Source organism: Heteronotia binoei, chromosome 8 (assembly GCF_032191835.1).
Source record: "Heteronotia binoei isolate CCM8104 ecotype False Entrance Well chromosome 8, APGP_CSIRO_Hbin_v1, whole genome shotgun sequence".
Lineage (NCBI taxonomy): Eukaryota > Metazoa > Chordata > Lepidosauria > Squamata > Gekkonidae > Heteronotia > Heteronotia binoei.
In genome coordinates, this window is record NC_083230.1 from 46,804,581 (window position 1) to 46,827,156 (window position 22,576).

The window sequence follows — 22,576 nt, forward strand, 5'->3', positions numbered from 1 at the left end:
TTTTAGAGTTTAGGTCCAGAATATGAAAATGAGTTTAATAAATCCCTGCAATGGATTCTAAAAAGTGGAGAAGATGTTGGCATAAAGTAAGTTATTTGTTTCATAGTCTTTGCTTTAAAAAAACCCACAGTTCAATTCAGACATTATCCGTATGTGAACAAGTTGCAGGTTCATGTGTGCCCTTCTTCCCATTCTGTTTCCTGTTTAGTGCTGGTCATAATTTGCTGTGATGTCTGAATTGATGCACTATGGTTAATGTGTCAAATCACAGTTGGAAACAACAGTTTTGAAGTGAGTTTCTGGTTGTGGTCTCAATAGTGAGTTCTAGCCATAGTTTGCTGATTTGGATGCCTCAGCCAACTATGGTTAATGCTGGAAGAAAACGTATATTCATGAGTTTTTGAGCCATGACTTAGGTGATCACCAGAATTGAGACATAAAATAAAAATAAGGATTTGGAATTTTTCTTTCTGTAGGTGTGTTGGCTACAGCTCTGATGAGGAATCCATAACTAATACAACTGATGTAAAATACCTGGTATCAACCAGGCCACAAATGTCATTTACATGTCGTTTTCGTCGTGCATTTGTTACCGTAACATGTAGATCATTAATTCTGCTTTTAGGTGAGTGTCACCCATATCAAAGTTTATACTGAATATGTAATCTTAAAAGTGCAACAGCAATGTTTGTGGCTCAGTGCTTAAGAGTATGGCGATCTACTGTGAAGTGTGATAACTTATCTGAAAAAAAGAAGGAATATAAAAACCATGTTCTAAATACTTTCTTTAGGATAGGCAGGGACATCAAAATCCCATTAATGCAACTATGTATTTCCATCATTACAAAGAAATTGCATAAACGCTTCATTGGTAGACTCACAGGCATTATCCATTCATACCAAACAATGATTACTGTGTTGCTCCTCATCTAAACTCTGTATAAAACAGAAGTTTGTGCATACTTCAAAGTAGTAAAAGAAAAGATGAGACTATCGTTTTTCTGATTCTATATTGAGTCTCATTCCTGCTGAAAATATTTAACCAGTTCTAGGTTGTTGCTGAATGTAAATTATCTGTATTATTTGGTCGATCCATGAATCTTAATAAATGGGTGGTTTAACTGACTTTTAAAATGATTTAACACAGGTATAGGAATTATTTGGGCAGTCTTGAGGTATATGAAATATCGGTGGTCTAAGGAGGAAGAGGAAACTAGACAAATGTATGATATGGTTGTAAAAATTATCGGTAAGTTTTTAAAATGTACTCCCCTCCATAAAATAGCTATATAAAAAATCTAATTAAAATAAGCTTGCATAATTTTCAGCCAACAGGTTGAGAAATTCAGAACTATTCACTGTGTAAATATTGAAAGCATTTTATGATCGCCATTTATCTTAAATGTAAGTGGAAGAGTGTCCAAATATATTATGTGTGTTGGTGTGGCAGAAGCAGAGCACGGGAGGAAGAGGTTTCTAAAAATTCTGTCCTAGTTAAGCCACCACATTTCATTGGTATTCCCCCACTGTGGAAACTTGCATTTGTGCAATTGGTTGGCTCTGATCTTAGATTGTCAGCTGCCTAGAGTATTTCTTACTTGCACCCCTCAGGCTCATCCATGAGGATTATATTGGTTGCACTGTCCTTAAATACTTCTAATCAGATTTATCAATATGATTGTTTTCAGCTTAATTTATATTAACTGCAACTCTTTTAGATGTCCTAAGAAGCCACAATGAAGCATGCCAGGAAAACAAAGATTTGCAGCCATATATGCCTGTTCCACATGTACGAGATTCTTTGATTCCACCTCAAGACAGGTAAGGAAAATTAATGTGTACCATGGTAGGTCATATTATATGAATGTCTTTAACTTCATCCTATGGTATAAGAGCTATAGTCCTTCTAATAATTACCTCAACAGTGGTATTGTTTTTAACATACTTTATTTTCTTTTTGCTCTATATTTAAGGAAAAAAATGAAGAGAGTGTGGAATAGAGCTGTTGATTTCCTTGCTGCAAATGAATCTAGAGTTCGCGCAGAAACACGGAGAATAGGTGGTGCTGATTTCCTGGTTTGGAGATGGGTACAGCCCTCTACACCTTGTGACAAAATGTTGGTTATACCATCTAAAGTATGGCAGGGGCAAGGTATGTAACAATGTATTTTTGTAAAACATACCAGTTGTAAGTTGTCAGACTTGGCTAATATCAGAGAAGCTTAATTTAGATGCATTACATAATTCACTTTCTGTAATGCTTCTTTAAGGTACCTAAAATTTTTAAATAAATAAGTTTGGAAAAGTGAATTCTTTTCAATCTTGTACATACTGTGTGCCTGTTCCTTGACTTTGTGTAGGTTTTTTGTGTTGCAGAAGCTGCAACATGTGGAGTATATAACTTGCACAATGATTATGTGGTAGACCTGAACACATGTGCATATTTTGAGAACAACTCTGAGGAGGAGAGAACAACCTCAAGGATAAACTTCTATTTAACACTAAACAGCTAGTTCCTTTCAAATGTGTCCTCTGTTAGCATATGGTTCACCTGTATAAAATAGGAAACCAGCAAAATTGTCTGGATTAGGCAACAGCTGTTTTAGTTGCCAGTATTTAGCAGAGCTGGCAACCGGGCATGGAAATCCTACAATTACGTATCAGTGTTAGTGTTGGGATGCTGTTTGTTAGCTTGCTTGCCTTGCAGGTGTTTTCAAAACAATAAATTTGATCCATGTGACCTTCAAGAGAACTGCAGTGTTGTCTGAATTAAAGTCTAACTATCTGAAATAAACCACTTAATCAGAATGTCAGATTATTCAGCCAATTAAAATATCTGTGGCTCAAGGTGTGGCAGAGCTAAGTCTGCCTCAATTATGAGCAGTTCAATTTTTAGAGCAAAAAGACGCACAGAGGAGGATGACTAAACCTTCTCTATACCCCCTCCCCCCCTCCCTTGCCAAACTCCTGTTTGATAGAGTGCAGCCAGGAATAATATGATGGGGGGGATTTAACCCTGCATGCTTTTTGATGTAAAAAAGAGAGCCAGTTTGGCGTAGTGGTTAAGTGCACGGACTCTTATCTGGGAGAACTGGGTTTGATTTCCCACTCCTCCACTTGCAGCTGATGGAATGGCCTTGGGTCAGCCATAGCTCTCATAGGAATTGTCCTTGAAAGGGCAGCTGCTGTAAAAGTTTTCTCAGCCCTACCTACCTCACAGGGTGCCTGTTGTGTGTGTGTGGTGGGGGGGGGGGAAGGTAAAGGAGATTGTGACCGCTCTGAGATTCAGAGTATAGGGCAGGATATAAATCTAATATCTTCTTGTATCTCTGCACCTTATATGTAGTACAGGCCCCATTAGAAGAAGAAGACTGCAGATTTATACCCCACCCATCTCTCTGAATCAGAGTCTCAGAACAGCTTACAATCTCCTATATCTTCTCTCCCCATAACAGACACCCTGTGAGGTGGGTGGGGCTGAGAGAACTCTTACAGCAGCTGCAAATGGGTCTGCCATTATTATGTATAGCTTTATCCTCAAGTTTGATTCACAAATGTAGGTGAATAGGGTTGTTAAAAAGCACTGCACCATTTCACAATTCATGAGGAATTGGACTTTGCCCTTCCAGGGCTTCCCTATGTAACTCCCTGCAATTAGAAAACCTGCATAACAAAGAGCCCAGAACCTGACTTCCGGCTGTACATGTGTAGTATTTTATATGAAGCAACATTCAGAACTGGAGTATTCCACTTACAATATGAAGTGATACTGTCCATTTTCCATGGGATCCAAGCCTGGAATTTGGCCACCTCATTTAATTACATATGTGAATTTACAGTCTATATCCAAAATTGGAGTTCTGCCACAGAACAAGAGGTTGTAGCAAGATTTAGCAGATACTGATCCAAAGGTGACTCTGGCAGTTGCAAAATTTTTCTTTATGGCACTTAGCGGTATCACTTTCTAATGTAAATTTTTCTCTATATTGTTTGAATGCTTATGACCTGTTGGTCTTCAAGCATTAATAAATTACTAACTGATAGACATGTGTGAACCAGACCTCACAGAGCAAGCATGTATACGCTTTCTTGGATGTAAATTCTAATTGTACTTCCAAGTTAACATTAATAGAACTGAGCTATGGTGTTGGCTGCTTCTTTTTATTTGTATTTATTTTATGAGATTTCTATCTTGCCGTTCTCCACAAGTGGACTCAGGCAGGTTATAATAAAACATAATAAAATTCCAATACATTATCTGTAAATCCCAGTAAAATTGAAAGAATCTATTTACATGTATATATCAGAATGAACTGACAAATTCTGTAACCAAAGATACATAGTGTACAGATGCTAGGAAGGTCATATATTGCAACAGGTGAACAAGCCCGCCAGATATGATATAAGGTTGATATAGTGCATCAGATAAGGTGGGTTAGGGCAGGGGAAGCTAATGCAGTTAGATATCTGCCACTCTAACTGAAGGTCTTGCAGGACAGCTCCATTTTGTAGGCTCTGTGGAACTCTAATAAGTCCTGCGGGGCCCTGATCTCAGGTGGGAGCGCATGTTCTACTGGGCCAGAGTCAGAGCTGAAAAAGCTCCAGCTCTGGTCAAGGTTAGGTGGATGTCTTTTGGGCTGAGGATTATTAAGAGGTGTTGTTCAGAGTAGCATAACACACTCCAGGGGACATGCTGGGGAGAGGCAGTCCTGCAGATATATTGGTCCCTGACCACATAGAGCCTTAAAGGTTAATGCCATATCCTTGAACCTGATCCAGTACTCAACTGGCAACTAGTGCAGCAGAGGCATTGCAGTCAGGAGGCATCCTGCTGCATTCTGTACCCATTGAACTTCCTGGGTCAGATTCAAGGGCAGTCCTGTGTACAATGAGTTAAAGTAATCCATTGCATGAATCACTGTGGTTAAGTCATGGGAGGAGAGGTGGGGAGCCAGTTGCCTGACCAGCCGAAGATGGTAAGAAGCTGACCTGGTAAAATGGTAAGAAGCTGACCTGGTAAGTTCATGCCCTGAACCTCCATCAAAAGTGAGACATACAAGATCACTCCTAGACTCCTCACTGTTGGCACCGATGTTAATATCTCCCCACTGTTGGGAGTCCGATTTCTGAATCCATCCTTCCATGACTCGGCCACAGGACCTCAGTCTCAGATGGATTTAATTTCAGCAGACTCTGTGGTAACCAATCATCTACATCCTCCAAACTGGACTGAAATGGATCCAGGATAGTGGAGTCATTTGGGAAGACCTGGAGCTGTTCAGCTAGTACCCTCTCAAGTACTTTGCCCAGGAATGGAAGGTTTGAAACTGGCTAGGACCAAGAGGTCCAACAATGGCTTGTTCAGGAGTAGTCTCACCACTGCCTCCTTTAAAGACCCTGGGATGATCCCTGAGGACAGGGATAAGTTGATAATCTGTCCTAGGGGAACCGATATTCCATCTCTGCTGGCCTTTATCAGTCATGATGGACACAGGTTCAGGAGGCAAGTGGCAGGCTTCAGTGCTACCAGGATCCTATTAACCTCCTGGGAGAATCAACTGAACTGGTTCAATATAAAGCCAGAAGACAGCCAAAGGGCTTCCAGTTCACATACTGTATCAACCATGGTTGGCAAATTCTGGCGGAGCAACAGGATTTTATTCATGAAATGGCTGTAAAGGCCTCACAGCTATATCCAGTTCTCTATCATTTTGGTTTCCATGTGGAAGGGAAGTTAGTGATCTGATTATTCTAAACAATAGAGCTGGCCAAGAGCATAATTATAGAGCATAATCCCTTTTTTCCAGCTGTTTTATTAAAGAAATCTTACTTGTGCATCCTTTGGTTTGCCACATTATATCATAAATTCTGCTTAAACTTTTGCTTCACTTGAGATCTGTGATTAGAACTTGAGGAATGGGGCTCTCCCACCCTTTGAGTCCATACAAATTCTGTTCTAAGGAGAGGATTGCCATAATATCTAGTATTTATATGGTGCTTTCAGTGTTCAAAGCATTTCACACCATACCTTGTAAATGTAAGCTATCAGACTCTGTAAAATCATTTCTGTTATGGTCAATGAAGGTCATTCTTAATTTTGGTTACATAATAGCTGCCTAGCTGACACCTTGATTTATTTGCCAAGCAAAGGATGATGGCTGCAGCTTTTTTGAGTGATTCTGTGACTCATTTTCAGCTACACATTACAATGTCTGTGTTAGGAGTGTGGGGGGGGGGGAAAGGCATTTTTTGGGTTTGGGTATATTGAACCGCCAAAATATTGGTAATTCCCGATATTCCCAAATTCTAATATCAGTATGATATTGGGATTCAGCAAATAACTAGGAAACTCAAATTTATTTGGCTTTGTTATATCCTGAGGGAACCATTCCCCATAGGCTATAATGGAGAATCAATCTGGGGAATTCTGGAACTCAAGGGGGCTGTTTTTTGAGTTAGAGACACCAAATTTGAGAACCAGTTTGGTGTAGTGGTTAAGTGTGCAGACTGTAATCTGCGAGAACTGGGTTGGATTTGCCACTCTTCCACATGCACCTTGTGTTAGCCACAATTCTCTCAGAGCTGATCTTTCAAGAGCAGTTCACTCAGAGCTCTCTCAGCCTCACCTGCATCACAGGGTGTCTGCTGTGGGGTAAGGAAGGGAAGGGAGACTTGTAGGCTGCTCTGAGATTCCAAGTGATGGGTGGGGTATAAATCCAATCTTCTCCTCCTTGTCCTCCACATTTACAGCATAGCTGCTGGTACCTCTCCTCAAAGAACCCCCGTTTAAAAAAGATTGGACCAGGGGTTCAATCCTATGGACCCCAGAAGAAGGTGCCTCCATCCTCCACTGTTTCCAATGGAGGGGGGAAACACAGACATGGTCCCTTTAAATACTGACTTGGTGCTGCAGTGAGTGAATTCCAAAGAGAGCATGCAAAACTACAAAGACATTTAAACTTTAAATGCCTTGCTGAGAGATCACTCGGCTATATCCAATTTGGCTTAATGAATCTGATTTGGCTTAATGAATACCCAAATAATACTGCTAAAGTATTGTTCAGATATTTATTTCGGTCAGTATATACTGATTGCACACCTCTAGTCTGTGTATCAGTATAATACAATGGTCCGTGTCTTTAAGTATGTACCAGTGTTATAATAAAAGCGTAAGTAAAAACTTAGCAAATAATGTATATATTGTTCATTTGCATTTGTTAAATGTGCAGTATTTAGCTCTGAGGGTGGCAATTTTTTTTTTTTAGGATCAGTATTCAGCTTTGTCATGAGCTTAGGAAAATAGTGTTGGGTATGGTATTTAGTTTCCCAGTTGTATGGTTTCATTATTTTTTTGTTTCCAAGAGTGAAATACATTTATATTAAATATTTAAATTATATTTCAATTGGAGTGGTGTCCTCTCTCCTGCATAAATACCCCTGTGGTTTCTTTATAGCGTTTCATCTGGATAGAAGAAATTCACCCCCAAATAGTTTGACTCCATGCCTAAAGATTCGCAATATGTTTGATCCAGTTATGTAAGTCTAATTTTTTTTGTCACATAAGAAAAAAAAATCAAAGTTTGTGACTACAAGTCAGCGGAAGCACAAAGGAATGCAAATATATTCACTGTTTCAGAACAGGGAGATGGCACTTGGGGGACAGGAGAGGATAGAATAAAATAATCTCTTGGAACTTGTATCTGCTTGTCTCTATATATGTTTCCTGTTGAGGGTCTTATTCACATCTGAATGATTACTTCCATTTACCTGATCAGATCAGCCTATTGTATAAAGTAGGGGTGTCAAAGTCATTTGTTATGAGGGCCAGATCTGCACCTTGTTGGGCCATACCATGTGTGTCATAAAATGTAATGCCAGGTAGGGGAGATACAAACTTATAAAGAACACAGACAAACACACACACTCAGCCTAATTCACCTCACTAGTTTATTGGGCCTCCGTCAACAGAAAGAAAAGAGGCTTGGCTCAGTAGTTCTGCTGTGCTATTGAGAGAGCCTGGCAAAGTTGGCTCACCTTTCCCCACTTCTTCCCCAAGGGAGAAGCTTTGCTCTGTAGCTCCTGTGTTGATTGAGCAAGCCTGGCAAAGCAAGTTGTGATGTAGAAGGAAGCAGACAACAGTGAGTTGCTTGCGGGCCTGGTAGGAGCCCTCTGGGGGCCTGATTTGGCCCCTGGGCCGCATGGTTGACACCAGTGTTCCCTCTAAGCTGAGTTCGCATGAGCTAACTCACGGATTTTGAGTCCCCAACTCACACATTTTGTCTTTGCTCAGGAAAGAATGACCCAGAGCACAGTAGTTTATTCACTAGCTCACAGATTTATTGCCAGTAGCTCACAACTTTAATACCAGTAGCTCATGAAGTAGAATTTTTGCTCACAAGACTCTGCAGCTTAGAGGGAACACTGGTTGACACCCCTGGTGTAAAGGTTTTTGGCCTACCAATGCTTTAGGATAAATGAGAAACACAAATTGCCTCAAAAAATGGGAACATGTAGAAAGCTCTACCACTGCTGGCTGACTTCCCAAGAGTCTTGCTGATATTGCTCCAACTCTACTGCTCCAAATTTTTCTTCATTTGTTATAAAATAAAAGAGGAATAATGCCATGTGAGAGGGATGTAGAGCTGATGTGATATCAGACAAGTTCACATTCGTATTCATACCAAATAATACTGAAATACTACTGGAAGCGATGTACTTAGTATGTTGTTATCATAACTAATACAGAACAGAGCATATCCTTTGTTTAATTTCTGATCATACTACCTATTTATTTGGAGTTGATATATTTTCATTTAGGTTTAGTTCTGTAAAGTTAGAATTTGTGATTATGAAATAGTTACTGTTCAGCATTTTTTATTTAGAGGTTTTATGTCTTGCTCCAAAGTCTGCTTAAGGTATAGGACATCAAAGAAGATTCCCATCATTTTTGTTCATGCTGACTTTCCTCCAGAGAGTTCAGAGCGTGATATATGGTTTTTCCTTTTTGTCCTCACAACCAGTAATTTACATACAAGAGAATGCAAGTCATGTTCTCCCCACCCCCCCAAAAAATAGGCAATTTAGGAAGTAGTCATAGAGTTCTGCTCAGAAGTACAGGTAGATCTGAGTTTAGTAGCACATTAGAGATGAACAAGAGTTTCAGGTTGTAAGCTTTTAAGAGTCAAAGCTCCCTTCATCATGCGAAGAAAGGCAGCTTTGACTCTCAAATGCTTATACCCTGAAAACTTGTTGATATTTAAGGTGCTACTAGAGTAAAATCTAACAGATCTGCTTTAGGCCAACACGGCTATCTTCTGATAGCTTTTTGTTATTTAATGGGGCTTACTGCTTTATATTATAACCTTACCCTGTGATTTGTTCACCGTCTTCAGATACACAACTGCTGTGTAAACTACTTGCTGATTTAGCTATTCTTTGAAATCAGATACATTAGTCTTTATCAAGAATAGTCACTTACTATAAATGAAAAATTAATGAATATGGCTTCTATATTCTTAAAGCTAGATTATGCTGTATTTGAACCAATGAAAAGACAATTGATTCTTCCCTTTACTACTTGCAGGATTCTTGAGATATGTTTGGTGTCCAGCCAGCCAGCGTGGACTTATATGTCCATTCTGGCGTTATGTTCATGAGCCATTCTTCCTCCTCCCCATCACCACTTCCTCTTTTGTGGCAAGCTATAATTTCCTTTTCACAGTCTGGGTGATCAAACTGTGGATGCGTTTCTAGCTTGGGAGGGAAAGTGCAAGCATGTAATCTTCTAGTGCAAGTGTAATAGCAAATCTCTGAAAGGGTAGCAGAGAATATGCAGCTCATTTATATAACAGCTGAATTATGGCTTGGTGTTTTGTCCAAACTGGATCCATATCTCATAGCTACTGGCTTGTACCTCTTATCACAGCTACTCCTGTTCCACTGAAACAGACCACTGAAAGTATACCCAAAGTTACTGCTGTATTGCTTCCTAATGAAGACTATTCTGACCTTTAAGAACAAAAATTGATGTACAGGTTTTGTGATTTTTCTTTGTGTGTTTTAGGGAAATAGGGGATCATTGGCATTTGGCAATTCAAGAGGCAATCTTGGAAAAATGCAGTGATAATGAGGGAATTGTTCATATAGCAGTGGACAAAAATTCACGTGAGGTAAAACTAATTTTTAATAGTTAACTCACATACTTAACTTTGTCATTAGACCTAAACCATGACATTTTTGTTCCCTTTCAGGGTTGTGTATATGTCAAATGTTTGTCTCCAGAATATGCCGGAAAGGCTTTTAAGGCGTTACATGGATCTTGGTTTGATGGTAAGAATTTGTCAAATTCAGGAAGTTGCCTTAAGTAGCAGGAGTAGTTACCATGTAGTATAAATATTGCAGGCCTCATCTTTTTAATAAGCTTGTGCAGGGTTGTCTTTTTAAAAACCTTTTTAGAAGTTAAAAGTCTTATATATTATTGTATCTTACTACAGGGAAACTGGTAACAGTAAAATATCTACGGCTAGATCGATACCATCATCGTTTTCCCCAGGCTGTTACTTGCAATGTTCCCTTGAAGCCGTCAAACACACATATGAACTCGATGTCGCATCTTCGTCTCCGGATAGGCACAACTAACTCTCAGGGAAATTCCTGAGACATTGCTACTATAAAAACTGCTAACTTGCCGCAGGAACACTTCCTGCCTGGCTCTGTCTTCCACTTTTAGTACTTTTTGTATGTAACATTTTCATTAATCCATGTTCCTGAATCTCATTTTTCAGAATGTCTGAGTAATGAGGCAGTATACTGAACTAAAAGAACAATTGCTCTTTGAAGTGTATTAGAGCTAAAGCAAACCAACTCATTGTTTTGCATGACAAGTGTTGAATTTATTAAACATTCTCAGATGTGGCTGTATTTTTGCACCAAGAAGTGTTTGATAACAATCTAAAAGCATGGAGATGTAAGGTATTTCCATAATTTCCTGTGAAATAATCTTGTGGGTATTTTGTAACAACACCTCCTACGGTTTCTCATGGCAAGTGAATAGAGGTGTTCTTTTCTCTCTGGTTTGGTTGCTGTTGCCATGAAAGCTTTTATCTTTGTCAGCCTAGGGATGGAAACAAAATTCTGTTTTGGTGGTTACTGAGGAAAAATCAACTTAATAAAGATGTATTGGTTTTGTATATAAATGTAAATGCTGGTGGTGGCAGCAAAAGTAATCTTGTTTTGTGAGGATGTCTCCATTAAAGCAGTGAATAAGCTTCCTGTTTTATTCATAACCTAATGTTTTATATATTTTGGCTGTACCATTACATAAAGGTCAAACAGCCAAAACACCTTGAAGTATTAGATACAAGTTAAATATCTTTTATAGGTTTTATATTAAATATCTGGTTATGATTTTATGTGAATGGTCTGATATTGTAATTGTGATGATGGATTCAGAATTATGTGAGCAATAAAGAAGCGATTGGCAGGTATTCAAACACTTTGTGAAAAGCTGTTATTTATTATAAAAGGAAGGCAGTGGCAATGTTCCACTGGGGGAATAGACTTTCCTATATGGTTTTGCTACCTAGACATGTAAAACTAAAAAAGATGCACATATTTTGGAAACAAACTTTTGGTTGTAAGAACTTAGAAATGCAGTACATTTACATGAGGACTTGTGTGTGTTTCTGTAGTAAACTTGTGCATTGTTTACACCTAAAACTACAAAATCTAGTTTAAAATATAAAATTAATGGCTACAAAAATTTCTGTTGATGCAGCATAATTTGTCAATCCAGTTGGATATTGTATTGGTAAAGAGATGGGAAGCCAACCAGTTTAATATACATTTATTAAAGCCCAGATTTATTGTAGATATGGATCTGCAGCATGAACTTGCACAAATTATGCACGTTTTCTTATGGCTAAGTGAACACGATGCACACTATTCTGCAACAGAAAATCCTATTGTGCCTTACCTTTGTGCTTTTTATGGGCAACATGTTTAATAATGGAGGGTTTCTTATCTGGAAAAAAACCCTTAGTTTGTTTTATGTCTTGGACGCTAACAAGTATGTGTAATATAATCAGCCTTGCAAAATTCTACTCAACAAGAGCAAGTACATATTTTTAAGAAGCGAGTAGATTTTTGTTAAGTCTGGTAGATTTTTCATTACTATATACATATACAAATGTATGTAATATACATGTATATGTATTATATGTATATAATCAGAGTTTGCTGTATTTGTGCATCATAGTGATTTATTGACCTGATCTTAGTAACCCATCTTGTGATCTGTTGAAAGCGTGAATGTAAAATTAGTTGTGGCAGTTTAAAAGGTTGCCTTTTGATGCTGATGCATCTTCCTTGCTTCTAAACTATTTGTAAACACTGTACATTTATTATAGCAATCTGTACTATTATGCAGCTTATTTTACCTAAAAATGTTGACCAGTATTCCTTTCTGTAAGACAGATGGGAATGTGTATAATACCTTGGACACTTGAGAAAATCAGATGTTTGTAATTTGTCATTTGTCCTGTAAAAACACAAAAACAAGACTAATTAAAGATTTATTAGGGCTTTTTATACATGTGTCAGTTTTTAAAAGCGCTTAAATCAGGGATTCATCGCCGGTCTTGTGTCCTTTTCTTGTGTTTGTGTGTGTGAGCATGTGTACAGGAAGAAACACATGGAAGAGAGGGTTATTGTACTCAAAGCCACGCTGCTTGTACCCTTCTTCCACAAAAGAGAGGTGGCTTTCTTCTTAGAATCCATCTGTCTTCTGCCGCTTGCTACTAAATGCTCCTACAGTACAACTGCAGAAGGAGGGACAGCTTTGCATTGACAGACTCAATGCAGCTGTCAAACAAGTGATAATGTTTGGGGATTCTATAGATTTATTAGGCATTTACAGATGCCAAAGCATCACCACAAATTGCTCCACACTCCCTCTGAAGGACACCAGCTTACTTTAATTTATACAAGTCTTTTGCTTTCCCCTTGTTTACCAGAGGTAAGAGAAGGATGACTGTATGCACCCTAACTGCCATTTGTTTTTTCAAATTGCCTTCAGCTAAGAAAGTTGTTTGTGTACAATAAGAGGAGTTCCTTTGTGTGTGAGATACAGGTTGCTTTCAGTCATTCAAAAGGAATTAGTTATTCCAATGGCTACTCCATGTCCTTCCTTGGTTTTTAAAAATGGAAGTCTTGAATTTTAAGAATGATATAACTTACCATTAATTGCAATTATGTAAGAGTAGTTTACAAATTCAAAAGGAGCTGCTTTAGTGAAGCCATTTAGAGATACTTTATTTCCAATAGGTTTCATAAGAGCAACAGCATCTCTCAAGACCTAGTTAATTCAATTTTAAAAACGTGTTTTGAGTGCATGATGCTGTTAAAATTCATTTCTTCTCTGAGGAAGTGGACAATATTTTCTATGCATGCAGTGCTCACTTCCAGGCTAGACTACTGTAACTCGCTCTATGCTGAGTTGCTCTTGAGTCTGATTCGGAAACTGCAGCGAGTGCAGAGTGCGGCAGCATGCCTGCTGACTGCATCACCTGTACGGGTGAGCATACGGCCAATGCTTTGCAGTCTGCACTGGCTGCCTATAGAGTACTGGGTCTGTTTCAAGGTCTTAGTTTTGACTTTTAAAGCCTTGTGCGGCCTGGAACCAACATACCTGTGGAACTGTCTCTCCCCATATATTCCCCGGAGGTCACTTCATTCGGCCACCCAAGATCTTTTGATGCCCGTCTTGCCTCTACCAGGGCCAGGGCTTTTTCAGTCCTGACCCCAACCTGGTGGAATCAGCTCCTTATGGAGATCCGGGCCCTACTTGGCTTGTTAGCCTTTCGTAGGGCCTGTAAAATGGAGCTGTTCTTCCAGGCTTTTGGATGAGGCCATTTGTTAGATAGGTTGGCCTTCCCTGCTGTACCATCATGTATCGGTGCCGAAAAAAATTATGCTATTAATATAGCATTGCTATTTCATTGTTATTCAGACTATTTGTTATTGATGGGGGCCAGTGGGTTTTGTAACATATGTAAAGTGCTGATTAGATTCTGAGTTCAGTCCTGTAACTGATTTATTATTGTAGCTGTTTTTGTTTGTTTTATTATTGTATATTTGATGTACTCTGCCCTGAGCCCCCATGGGGGAATGGGTGGAATATAAATAAACTTAATAATAATAATATGCTTAAGCTTTCACAGTAACTTAGTCCTGAAAATGCTATAAAGCCAAAATTTTAATGATCATCTATAGAACTACGGTAGTTGAACTTTGTTTACCATCTGTGCCCCTGTACCTTACATATTTTAAAGTGAATTTATGGAATACAAGAACAAACTGTACCCACCATGGCAGTGCTTGCCTATTGCTGATTTTCACGAAGGTGATGCTCTGTCGTCCCCCACCCCAAAGGCCGCAATCGCTTTCATGGTTGCTGGGAGCTTTCTAGAAGCGCCTACGGCCCGGCATTGGGGTGGGTAGGCAAAGCATTCTTGACAAATGTAGCAATCTGCCCCACCCCCCACCAAGCGGCAGGCGTGGAGTTGGCTGGCTTCTCCGTCGCTCTCGCTATGCTCATATTTGGAGCTGCCTGGGCAGCCGGTGCCCAGGAATTTCCCGTCATGCCTCCCTGGGAGGCTGCTGGGCCTGTCACTTCGCTCGGCCGCCGGACGGAGCTTCTGCCTCGGGAGGCTTGCCCGCTGCTGGGTCTTTCGCCTCTGCCTTCCGTTCTATGCGCCTCTGGGTCTTCCTGCTGGTGCTCACCTCGAGCTTTCCGACGGCCGCTGCGCTGGTACCAGGTAAGGGGAGCCCTTGCCCGTCATGCCGGCGAGGCACTTTGCCCGCCCGACTCCCTTGGCTTCTGGAGTCTTCTCTCCGGCCCGCACAGCTCGGCTCCTTCAGGGGCGGTGGGCAGGAGAGGGCGAAGGAGGCCCTCCCGGGGCAGCTTCTTCGGATTCCTTCGGAGGCTGGCGCAGGCGGGCTCCTTAAAGCGGAGCTCAGAGGCGGCGAAAGGAGCGGGGAGGGGGCGGCGGCAGGTCTCCTTTCCAAAAGGCTTTGCTAGAGGAGCCGGGGGTGGTCGGCGTGTTCCCCGCCTGCCAAACCCACGAGTCAGAAGACGCCGCTGACAGAGCCGGCGCGTGACGTACGAACGTGGGTCTGATGTCTGCAGGAACGCGTGGAGCGCCTTCTTGGGCAGGCTTTCTGATGCCCGCGCTGGACGGCGCAGTTCAGCCTGGCTCCTCGCGATCCTTTCTGTCAGGGGACAGCCGAGACTGAAGGATATCACGTTCCTTTTCTATTTCTAGTGGGCAATGGAAAACTTCCGCGAACCAAATAGGGCGCTGGTTTTACAGCGCAAGGTGCGCGTGTCATCCGAAGGGGGTAGAAATAAGATCACTGACTCAGTTTGCCAGGAATCTAGAATGTTCAGGATTCTTTCCAGCAGTCCATGGAGGTCTCTCTCTCTCTCTCGCTCTTTGCCTGATAAATTATATATTTTTATTTGTCAGTGTTGAAGGTCATATGATTTTTGTCTGTGAAAGTGTTAAGGTCTTGGTCTTTTCTTTTCCTCTGGTTGTCATTCTGATTTGTGCTAATGTTGACTCTTGACACTAGAGAAACTGTAGCATTGCATAAGATGTGTGGAAAAACTGAGAAAGGGAAATCTTTCCACCCACCCCCCTTCATGGTATCGACGTGTAGAGCGACAAGAAAATAACATGCAGGTTAGCATTTTCATAACTTTTCTATTACAAGGAGAAAAGCTCCAAGCTATTTAAGTATTTTCTCAGTCAGCACTCCAAAACACACATTGTCAGCTACAAGGCAAGCCAATGAAGCTTGCCTCTTAGATCCCTCTTTTCCCAGACAGGCATCTTTGAGACACTACAGTGGTGATCTTTCAGGGAATTAAAAAAAAAACCAAACCAAAATCTATGTCAGGGAATTCCAATATTTCTTTACTCCTTCCCTTGTGGTAATGTCACCACTTACAAAGAAGAAATACTTTTTTTTAAAGTCATATTTGAAGTTCTTTCCCCAGTATACTACAGCACATAGTTTGAAGAATGCACCTTGAGGGCTGTGATTGTTGGGCAAATCATGCTATTTATGTTGAAATCTCTACTTGATTATCAGTCTTGGGCACTGTCAGTCAGATAACTGCCCGAATATCTCTAACAGTAAACTGTTTCCTGAAAGCCAGGTTAGAAACGCCACCTACTGAAGGGGTAACCAGGCCTTTTTTTGTAGCAGAAACTCCTTTGCATATTTGGCCACACACCCCTGTTGTAGCCAATCCTCCAAGAATTTACAGGGCTCTTAGTACAGGGCCTAATATGCAAAGGAGTTCGTGCTACAAAAAAAGCCCTGGATAGACCCAAAGTGCTGTGTACTAGTATTCATTCATCCAAGTTATAATCTCATAGTCATACAAATGCACAAAAATATAGCAGTGGCTGGTCATTGAAATAGCTATTTTACGGCAAAAAAAAAATTGCAGGTTAATCTAAATTACGGTATGTTTACATGATGCGGAGTGTGGGCGTTGACTCAGAAGTCCCACATGTTTGAATGGGACTTATTCTCAGGTAACTGTACAATCACCAGAGGTTTTGGTGAAGATTCAGGCTAAAATTCAATCTTGGACATGGATGACATTCGTAGGATGATAGAATATGCTCTCTCTCTCTCTCTCTCTCTCTGTCTCTCATACATACTCTCTGGCTTTACCCAACTGCCATACCAGATTTTTTCAGGAATCTCACAGGCCTGTAGCCAGGAAAATTTCGGGGGGGGGGGGGGTGGCACTGGGGAAAATGGTGGGATCCCTCAAAAGACCCAGACATGTGCACTGACAGCATAAAAATAAATAAAAAAATAAGCTGCTTCTGCCATCTGCAAATCTGCATACAGGCTTCCCAGATTTCACTGGTGTTAAAAGGAATTGTAGTGCCAGATTATAATCTTGTTTAGCAGCTCTGGTGACTTCGGGGTCCTGCGAGTGACTCCTTCCACCCACCCACCTCCGACAAGTGAACCAGCAGCCTGAATCCTGTAGTAGCAATCCAAGGGAGTCAGTCCCAGGATTTAGGAGATGGTTGAGAGGGGAGGGAGGATGCTTTGCAAAATACAGCCACCCCTTGGCTTCTCGCCCACCCTAGGGCCTTTCAGCAAGGACTGCAGTCCACTGGCTTCAGTTGAGTTATTGGGGATTTTAAGGATGTGAGACATAGCAGCCGGAAAACCTCCATGGATCTGGCTCGCTCATCCATTCTGCTCCACAGAATGCTGCTTATTGTGGATGAGATGCTACCTATGAGAAGAGGAGGGGTGGCTCTGGGGCCTTGTCAAGTGACTTCTCCCAATTCCCTACAAACAAAGGCATGTTTGGGGGCTGGGCCAGCCACCCCTAGTGCGCTGCAGGCTTTCTCACTTTGCCCATGCCAACCCCTAGTTGGGGGGCCTGGGCTGGATGGGGAGTTGGGGGCCTTGGCAGGAACAGGCCCCGAGGAGCCCTACCATAGCTATGGGCCAGGAGGTTTAAATAGTACAAAGAGCTCCTTGGAGAACAAGCCAAATAAAAATGTAACCAATAAAATGGTCCAGGTTAGCCCAATCATATCAGCTCTTGGAAGCTAAGAAGGGTAAGCCATGGCTAGTACTTGACTGAGAGACCACCAAGGAAGTCTAGGATTGCTACGCAGAGGCAGGCAATGGCAAACCACTTCTGTATATCTCGTCTTGAAAACCCTGTGGAGACAGCATAAGTCGGCTGTGACTTTCCACCACCAAATTTGTGAGAAGCTATTGCCAGTTGAGAACACACAATGAAGTGGGTTGATTTGATTTGGTTTGTGAGTAGTGCCTAAATAAAACTGTGCTTGTTTTAAACATTGCCTTAGTTTGTCAGCAGCCCCAAAGGCAGAATTTTTTTCTCCATGCAGGGGGTGCAAGGGGAGCTAACTTAATTTAAATTAACTAAAGCTGCTTTTGAAAGGGGCCCCCACTGCTGGCTATGGTACCACCTCCGCTAAACTGGGTGGGAAGGGAAAGGGGGATCATCCTTGGAGCCCAACCTGGTAAGCTTTACACAACAGGGCTATGAGTCCAGGGAGAGATGGTAGGGGAGAGGTGGAAGAGCCACTCAGAATGCAGACACAGAAGGTGCAGCACAGAGTCTCCTCCCAGGACTAGTATTCAGACCACTGTGCTCACCACCCTCTTTTTTGGGGCATGGGGAGGGGGCTCTCAATTGTTATGTCAGGCCTTGCATTGGTGTGTGTGTCTCTGGCAGATCAGGGAGGGCGGCAGCCTTGTGCTCTGCACCCATCAGAGGAACCACAGAGAAGGAAGGCAGGGGGAAGTAGGCACTTGCCTTTGCCTCCCACTTGGGGTTCCCAGAAGGAGCAGGATGAGGCAAAGAGGCTGCCGCAGCTGCCCTCAGAAGCACTGCCCCCCCCCCCAAGCCTTCAGTTCACCAGAAAGCACTCTTCTGCCCCAGATAGCGGCAGATCCCAAGGGGCAAACTGCACTCCTCTCCAGGGATGTGAAGGGACATCCCCATGGGGATGCTGCCAATTTCAAATGGGGGCTGAGCCCTGTCTGCCCCACCACTGTCTAGCACTCTGTTTGACACTACAAAACAGCCACAGCCCTATAGAGGAGGAGATGGCATGCTTTATCTAGTGTGCATTTGTGTGTGTTTTATTTTCTCCCTAGTGATGTGATGATCTCTCTGTGACCCACAGTGCACTTTTCTACAATGGAAGTGAATTCATATCCAGTGTTTCTTCCATATAAGGGAGATATAGGAATCCACTGGGGTGGTGGCGTAATATCAACTACTTTGACTCTAGTTCCAAACTGAGGAACTTTACAAGTGCATTCTGTTGGTATTGACTTATGGAACAGAAAGTGTACTTGACTGCTTCATCTTTTTTGTTTTGGCACTGTTTTTCTGTCTATTATTTGTCTAGCTGGGTTGTCATAAAGATAGAAAAGAATCGGAAATCTCTAAGATGCAGTCCAACAAGTATAAGTGAACATCTGGGTTAGTTTCCCACTAATTTGCCTGAAGTCTTCATACACTATTTTCATATTTTTCCTTTATGGGTTAAGTCACATGTTTTGAAGAGTAGAGATGAACTGTACCTTAGTATCTGATGTGGGATGTTTATATCTAACCAGAAAAATGCAAGTTGTTATGATGGAGACCCTTTGAGAAGATACAAGATGTTTCTGGGTGCTGTGTGTACAGATTTGCATCGTGCACATTCCTCTGAGGGATTCCTGTCAATGAGGACAGGTTACCAAGTATCACAAAAGTAGGGCAGGTTTTTGCTCTCATCCTCAAGTGCCGTACTTTGTTCTTCCTTGCAGAGTGAATTGAACCATTTGTTTGCATGAAACTAAAACAGACTCACTCAGGGACACTGTTGAAATGGGGTTAGCTTTGTTCTCTGACCTCAACCCATGAAACTCAAGCCTGCTGCTGCTCTATTTGCACAGCCCCATTTTGGATTCTCTTGTAAATTATCCTTTACTGTCGAACAAAGTTTGAGTCCAGTGACACCTTTAAGACCAACAAAGTTTTATTCAAGGTATAAGCTTTCGGGTACATGCATAGTTCTTCAGATACAATTAAATGGAAATTACCAGTCCATACATTTAGATAGAGAGTGAGCAGTAAATTAGCATGCAGCATAATGAAGATGTTTAGCAGATTCAAGGACCAAACAGGTTTTTATTGTTAATCGTTCTGCATAGGATTGCACAGTGTGACTCTTTGTGTCAAGTGGAAAGCCTGAACATTGGTGACCTATGGCTGCCACCACCATTTTAGAGGTGAATTCAAGCCATTAAAAATGCTTCAAGAGCCTGATCCTGATTGGGCCTGCAGCGCAGTAGAACTAGGCAACCTGTAACCAATGTTCTCTCTAAGCTGAGTTAGTGTGAACTAGCTCACTGGTTTTTAGCCTCTAACTACATATTTTAGTCTTAGCTCAGGAAGGGTGGCCCCTTTACAATGCATTTGTAGTTTCTTGGGAAACTTCAGATGCAGCTAGAGTTCAATCTTTACTCATGGTAAGAGGATATGGAATCAATAATTGTGCTTTTAAAATAGCCTTCAATAACTGCAGTGTCATTAAAGGGCAAAAATGCATTTCTTATGCATAAGAAGGCTGACTAGCTCAGGCTGAGCGGGCTGAAGTTGAATCCGGCGAAGACTGAGGTCCTTTGCGTGGGCTGCGGTGGACCAGGAAAGGAGATTACCCTACCGGCTTTCGACGGTGCGCCACTGATACCAGTGCGCAAAGTCAAGAGCCTGGGAGTGCTACTGGAATCCTCTTTATCAATGGAGGCCCAGATAGCTGCCACTGCTAGATCCGCCTTCTTTCATCTCAAGAGGGCGAGGCAGTTGGCTCCCTTCTTGGAGCGCAGCGACCTAGCAACTGTGATCCACGCAACGGTCACCTCGAGACTAGACTACTGCAATGCCCTCTACATGGGGCTGCCCTTATACCGAACACGGAAACTTCAGGTAGTCCAGAATGCGGCGGCCAGGCTGCTAGAGGGACTACCACGGTGGGAACATGTGCGGCCTGGGCTGCGGGATCTGCATTGGCTGCCGGTTGTGTACCGTGTTCGCTATAAAGTGCTGGTCATCACCTTTAAAGCCCTATATGGCCGAGGACCTGCCTACCTAAGGGACCGCCTCTCCCCATATGTTCCCCAGAGAGCACTGAGATCTAGCTCTCAAAACCTTCTAACAATCCCTGGGCCAAGAGAGGCTAGATTGAAGACAACCAGGAAGCAAGCCTTCTCAGTAATGGCCCCTCGATGGTGGAATCATCTTCCAGAGATGGTACGAGCCCTGCGGGACCTGAACCAATTCCGCAGGGCTTGCAAAACATTTCTTTTCCAGCTTGCTTTTGAGACAGAACCTGACTAATTTGACGTGTAGCCATTTAGCCATCTTGTGGATATTATGACTTACAGTATTTTATAGCACCTATTTTATCTATTTTAAATAATTTATTATGTAATTGATTATATTTAAAACTGTTGTTTACATTGTTTTACTTGAATCATGGAATTCCATGTCTGTGAGCCGCCCTGAGCCCGCCTTTGGCGGGGGAGGGCGGGATACAAAAATAAATTTATTATTATTATTATAAGTTTGGCAAAAATGAAAAAAAGACTTTTAAGGGAACTTAGAGTGTGAACTATGCAAGATGTTCTTAGTCAGACAGCCCTGGTCCCATCTGCAAAATGAGGATATTAATTACCTGCTCTAAGTCTCCATTGTTCTGAAGGTTACTAAGATAACAAGGGCTTTGTACAAAACTCTAAAAACACTATGTAAGTGTGAAGTAATATTACCATTGTTATCAAGGTTTTTAATGCTATTGCTTGCCAGAGTTGGCAATTGGGGTGGCGGGATTTTCCAGAATGTTATCTGCATCTAAAATTCAGAGAAGTATTTTCTTTCTGTGGAAATATTAAGGGCAGTTGGCTCCTAGTATGTTGCCTCAGCACTTACATTGATTGTTTGCTGCGGCTTTGAGCAATGGTCTGTTTTTTTGTTTACTGTGCTACTCACTTGTTAACAAAGACTGATTCTACACTGAGCAGAAGATTCTCTCTCAGTATGCATTTAAAAGTGTTCATCTACACTGCATACTGCCGTCACTTCTGTCTTGCTTTGCATTTTCCAAAGTTGTTCACATTCATATTCTTGAATTGGATCTGAAAGCAGTTTCACCCTGGAGTTGCTCCTCACTTTACAAGAGTACTTTTGAACAGGGGTTTTCTGCAGATTTGGATCTAAAACTGCAAGTGTAGAGTTGAAAGTCCAGAAAAGGTGAGGAGCAAAATTTTGAATGTAGATCCAATAATATGTGGATTTCTAGCAGGTGAATTTAATGCTAAAAAATCAGAATCAACAATGAGTGTAGAATTAGCTAAAGACATCTAAAAAGTTCAGAATTGAGCATAACCTATTCCATTCTTAGAGAAAGTTTTTCATACTGACATAAGTGTATCTTCTGCAGACATCCCATCTCTGTGTATCTTCCCATATAACCACTTCATGTGGAGGTTGAGTTTGCAAAGCATACCAAATAGGAAAACTGTATAGGGACTTCATTCTTCTTTTCATGTTAATTCATCAGTCTCTTTTAAATGATAAAAGATCTTCAGTTTTGACCATTTCATCAATTTAGTACAATACATAACTTTAAGTCTAAAGTGGAGTTATTGGTACCAATGAGTTTGTTAGAAAGAAGTGTTGGATTATTCAGTAAGCAGAGTGCTCAAGGCACATAATGCCGCAAAGTGCATTTGGAATTTGTGTGTGCTGTCCAGAAACAAAGTTACACATGGAACTATTTATCTTTGCAAACTAATACGAGTCTTTTTATTTAAGGATAGGATAGATGTAGATTTGTAATCTACTCTAACTAGCTAGGATGGATGGAGATACAGGATGCGTCCTAGGAGATGCTATTCTTCAGAGAAGGTGCTTGTGAAGGAGACTGACTGTCTTTTGTTGGAT

General features: G+C 41.4%; 2 protein-coding genes and 1 long non-coding RNA gene across 3 annotated transcripts in view; 2 read left to right on the forward strand and 1 right to left on the reverse strand.

Moving 5' to 3' along the window:
• Positions 1-12,588, forward strand: part of LEMD3 (LEM domain containing 3) — a 28,615-nt gene extending 16,027 nt beyond the window's left edge. The window contains exons 5-13 of the mRNA XM_060244991.1: positions 7-86; positions 477-625; positions 1,148-1,249; positions 1,719-1,821; positions 1,974-2,152; positions 7,455-7,536; positions 10,064-10,169; positions 10,251-10,329; positions 10,494-12,588. Of these exons, the coding sequence (XP_060100974.1) occupies positions 7-86; positions 477-625; positions 1,148-1,249; positions 1,719-1,821; positions 1,974-2,152; positions 7,455-7,536; positions 10,064-10,169; positions 10,251-10,329; positions 10,494-10,657 (1,044 nt within the window). The 3' untranslated portion in view covers positions 10,658-12,588. The remainder of the gene's footprint in view (positions 1-6; positions 87-476; positions 626-1,147; positions 1,250-1,718; positions 1,822-1,973; positions 2,153-7,454; positions 7,537-10,063; positions 10,170-10,250; positions 10,330-10,493) is intronic.
• LOC132576138 (uncharacterized) lies at positions 12,301-14,882 on the reverse strand. The gene is made up of 2 exons (XR_009555738.1): positions 14,782-14,882; positions 12,301-12,538 (listed from the first exon to the last, which is right to left on the reverse strand). It is a non-coding gene; the product is annotated as an uncharacterized LOC132576138 (long non-coding RNA).
• MSRB3 (methionine sulfoxide reductase B3) overlaps positions 14,747-22,576 on the forward strand; it is a 145,009-nt gene continuing 137,179 nt past the window's right edge. The window contains exon 1 of the mRNA XM_060244994.1: positions 14,747-14,816. The gene's annotated coding sequence lies outside the window, so the exon portion shown is untranslated. The remainder of the gene's footprint in view (positions 14,817-22,576) is intronic.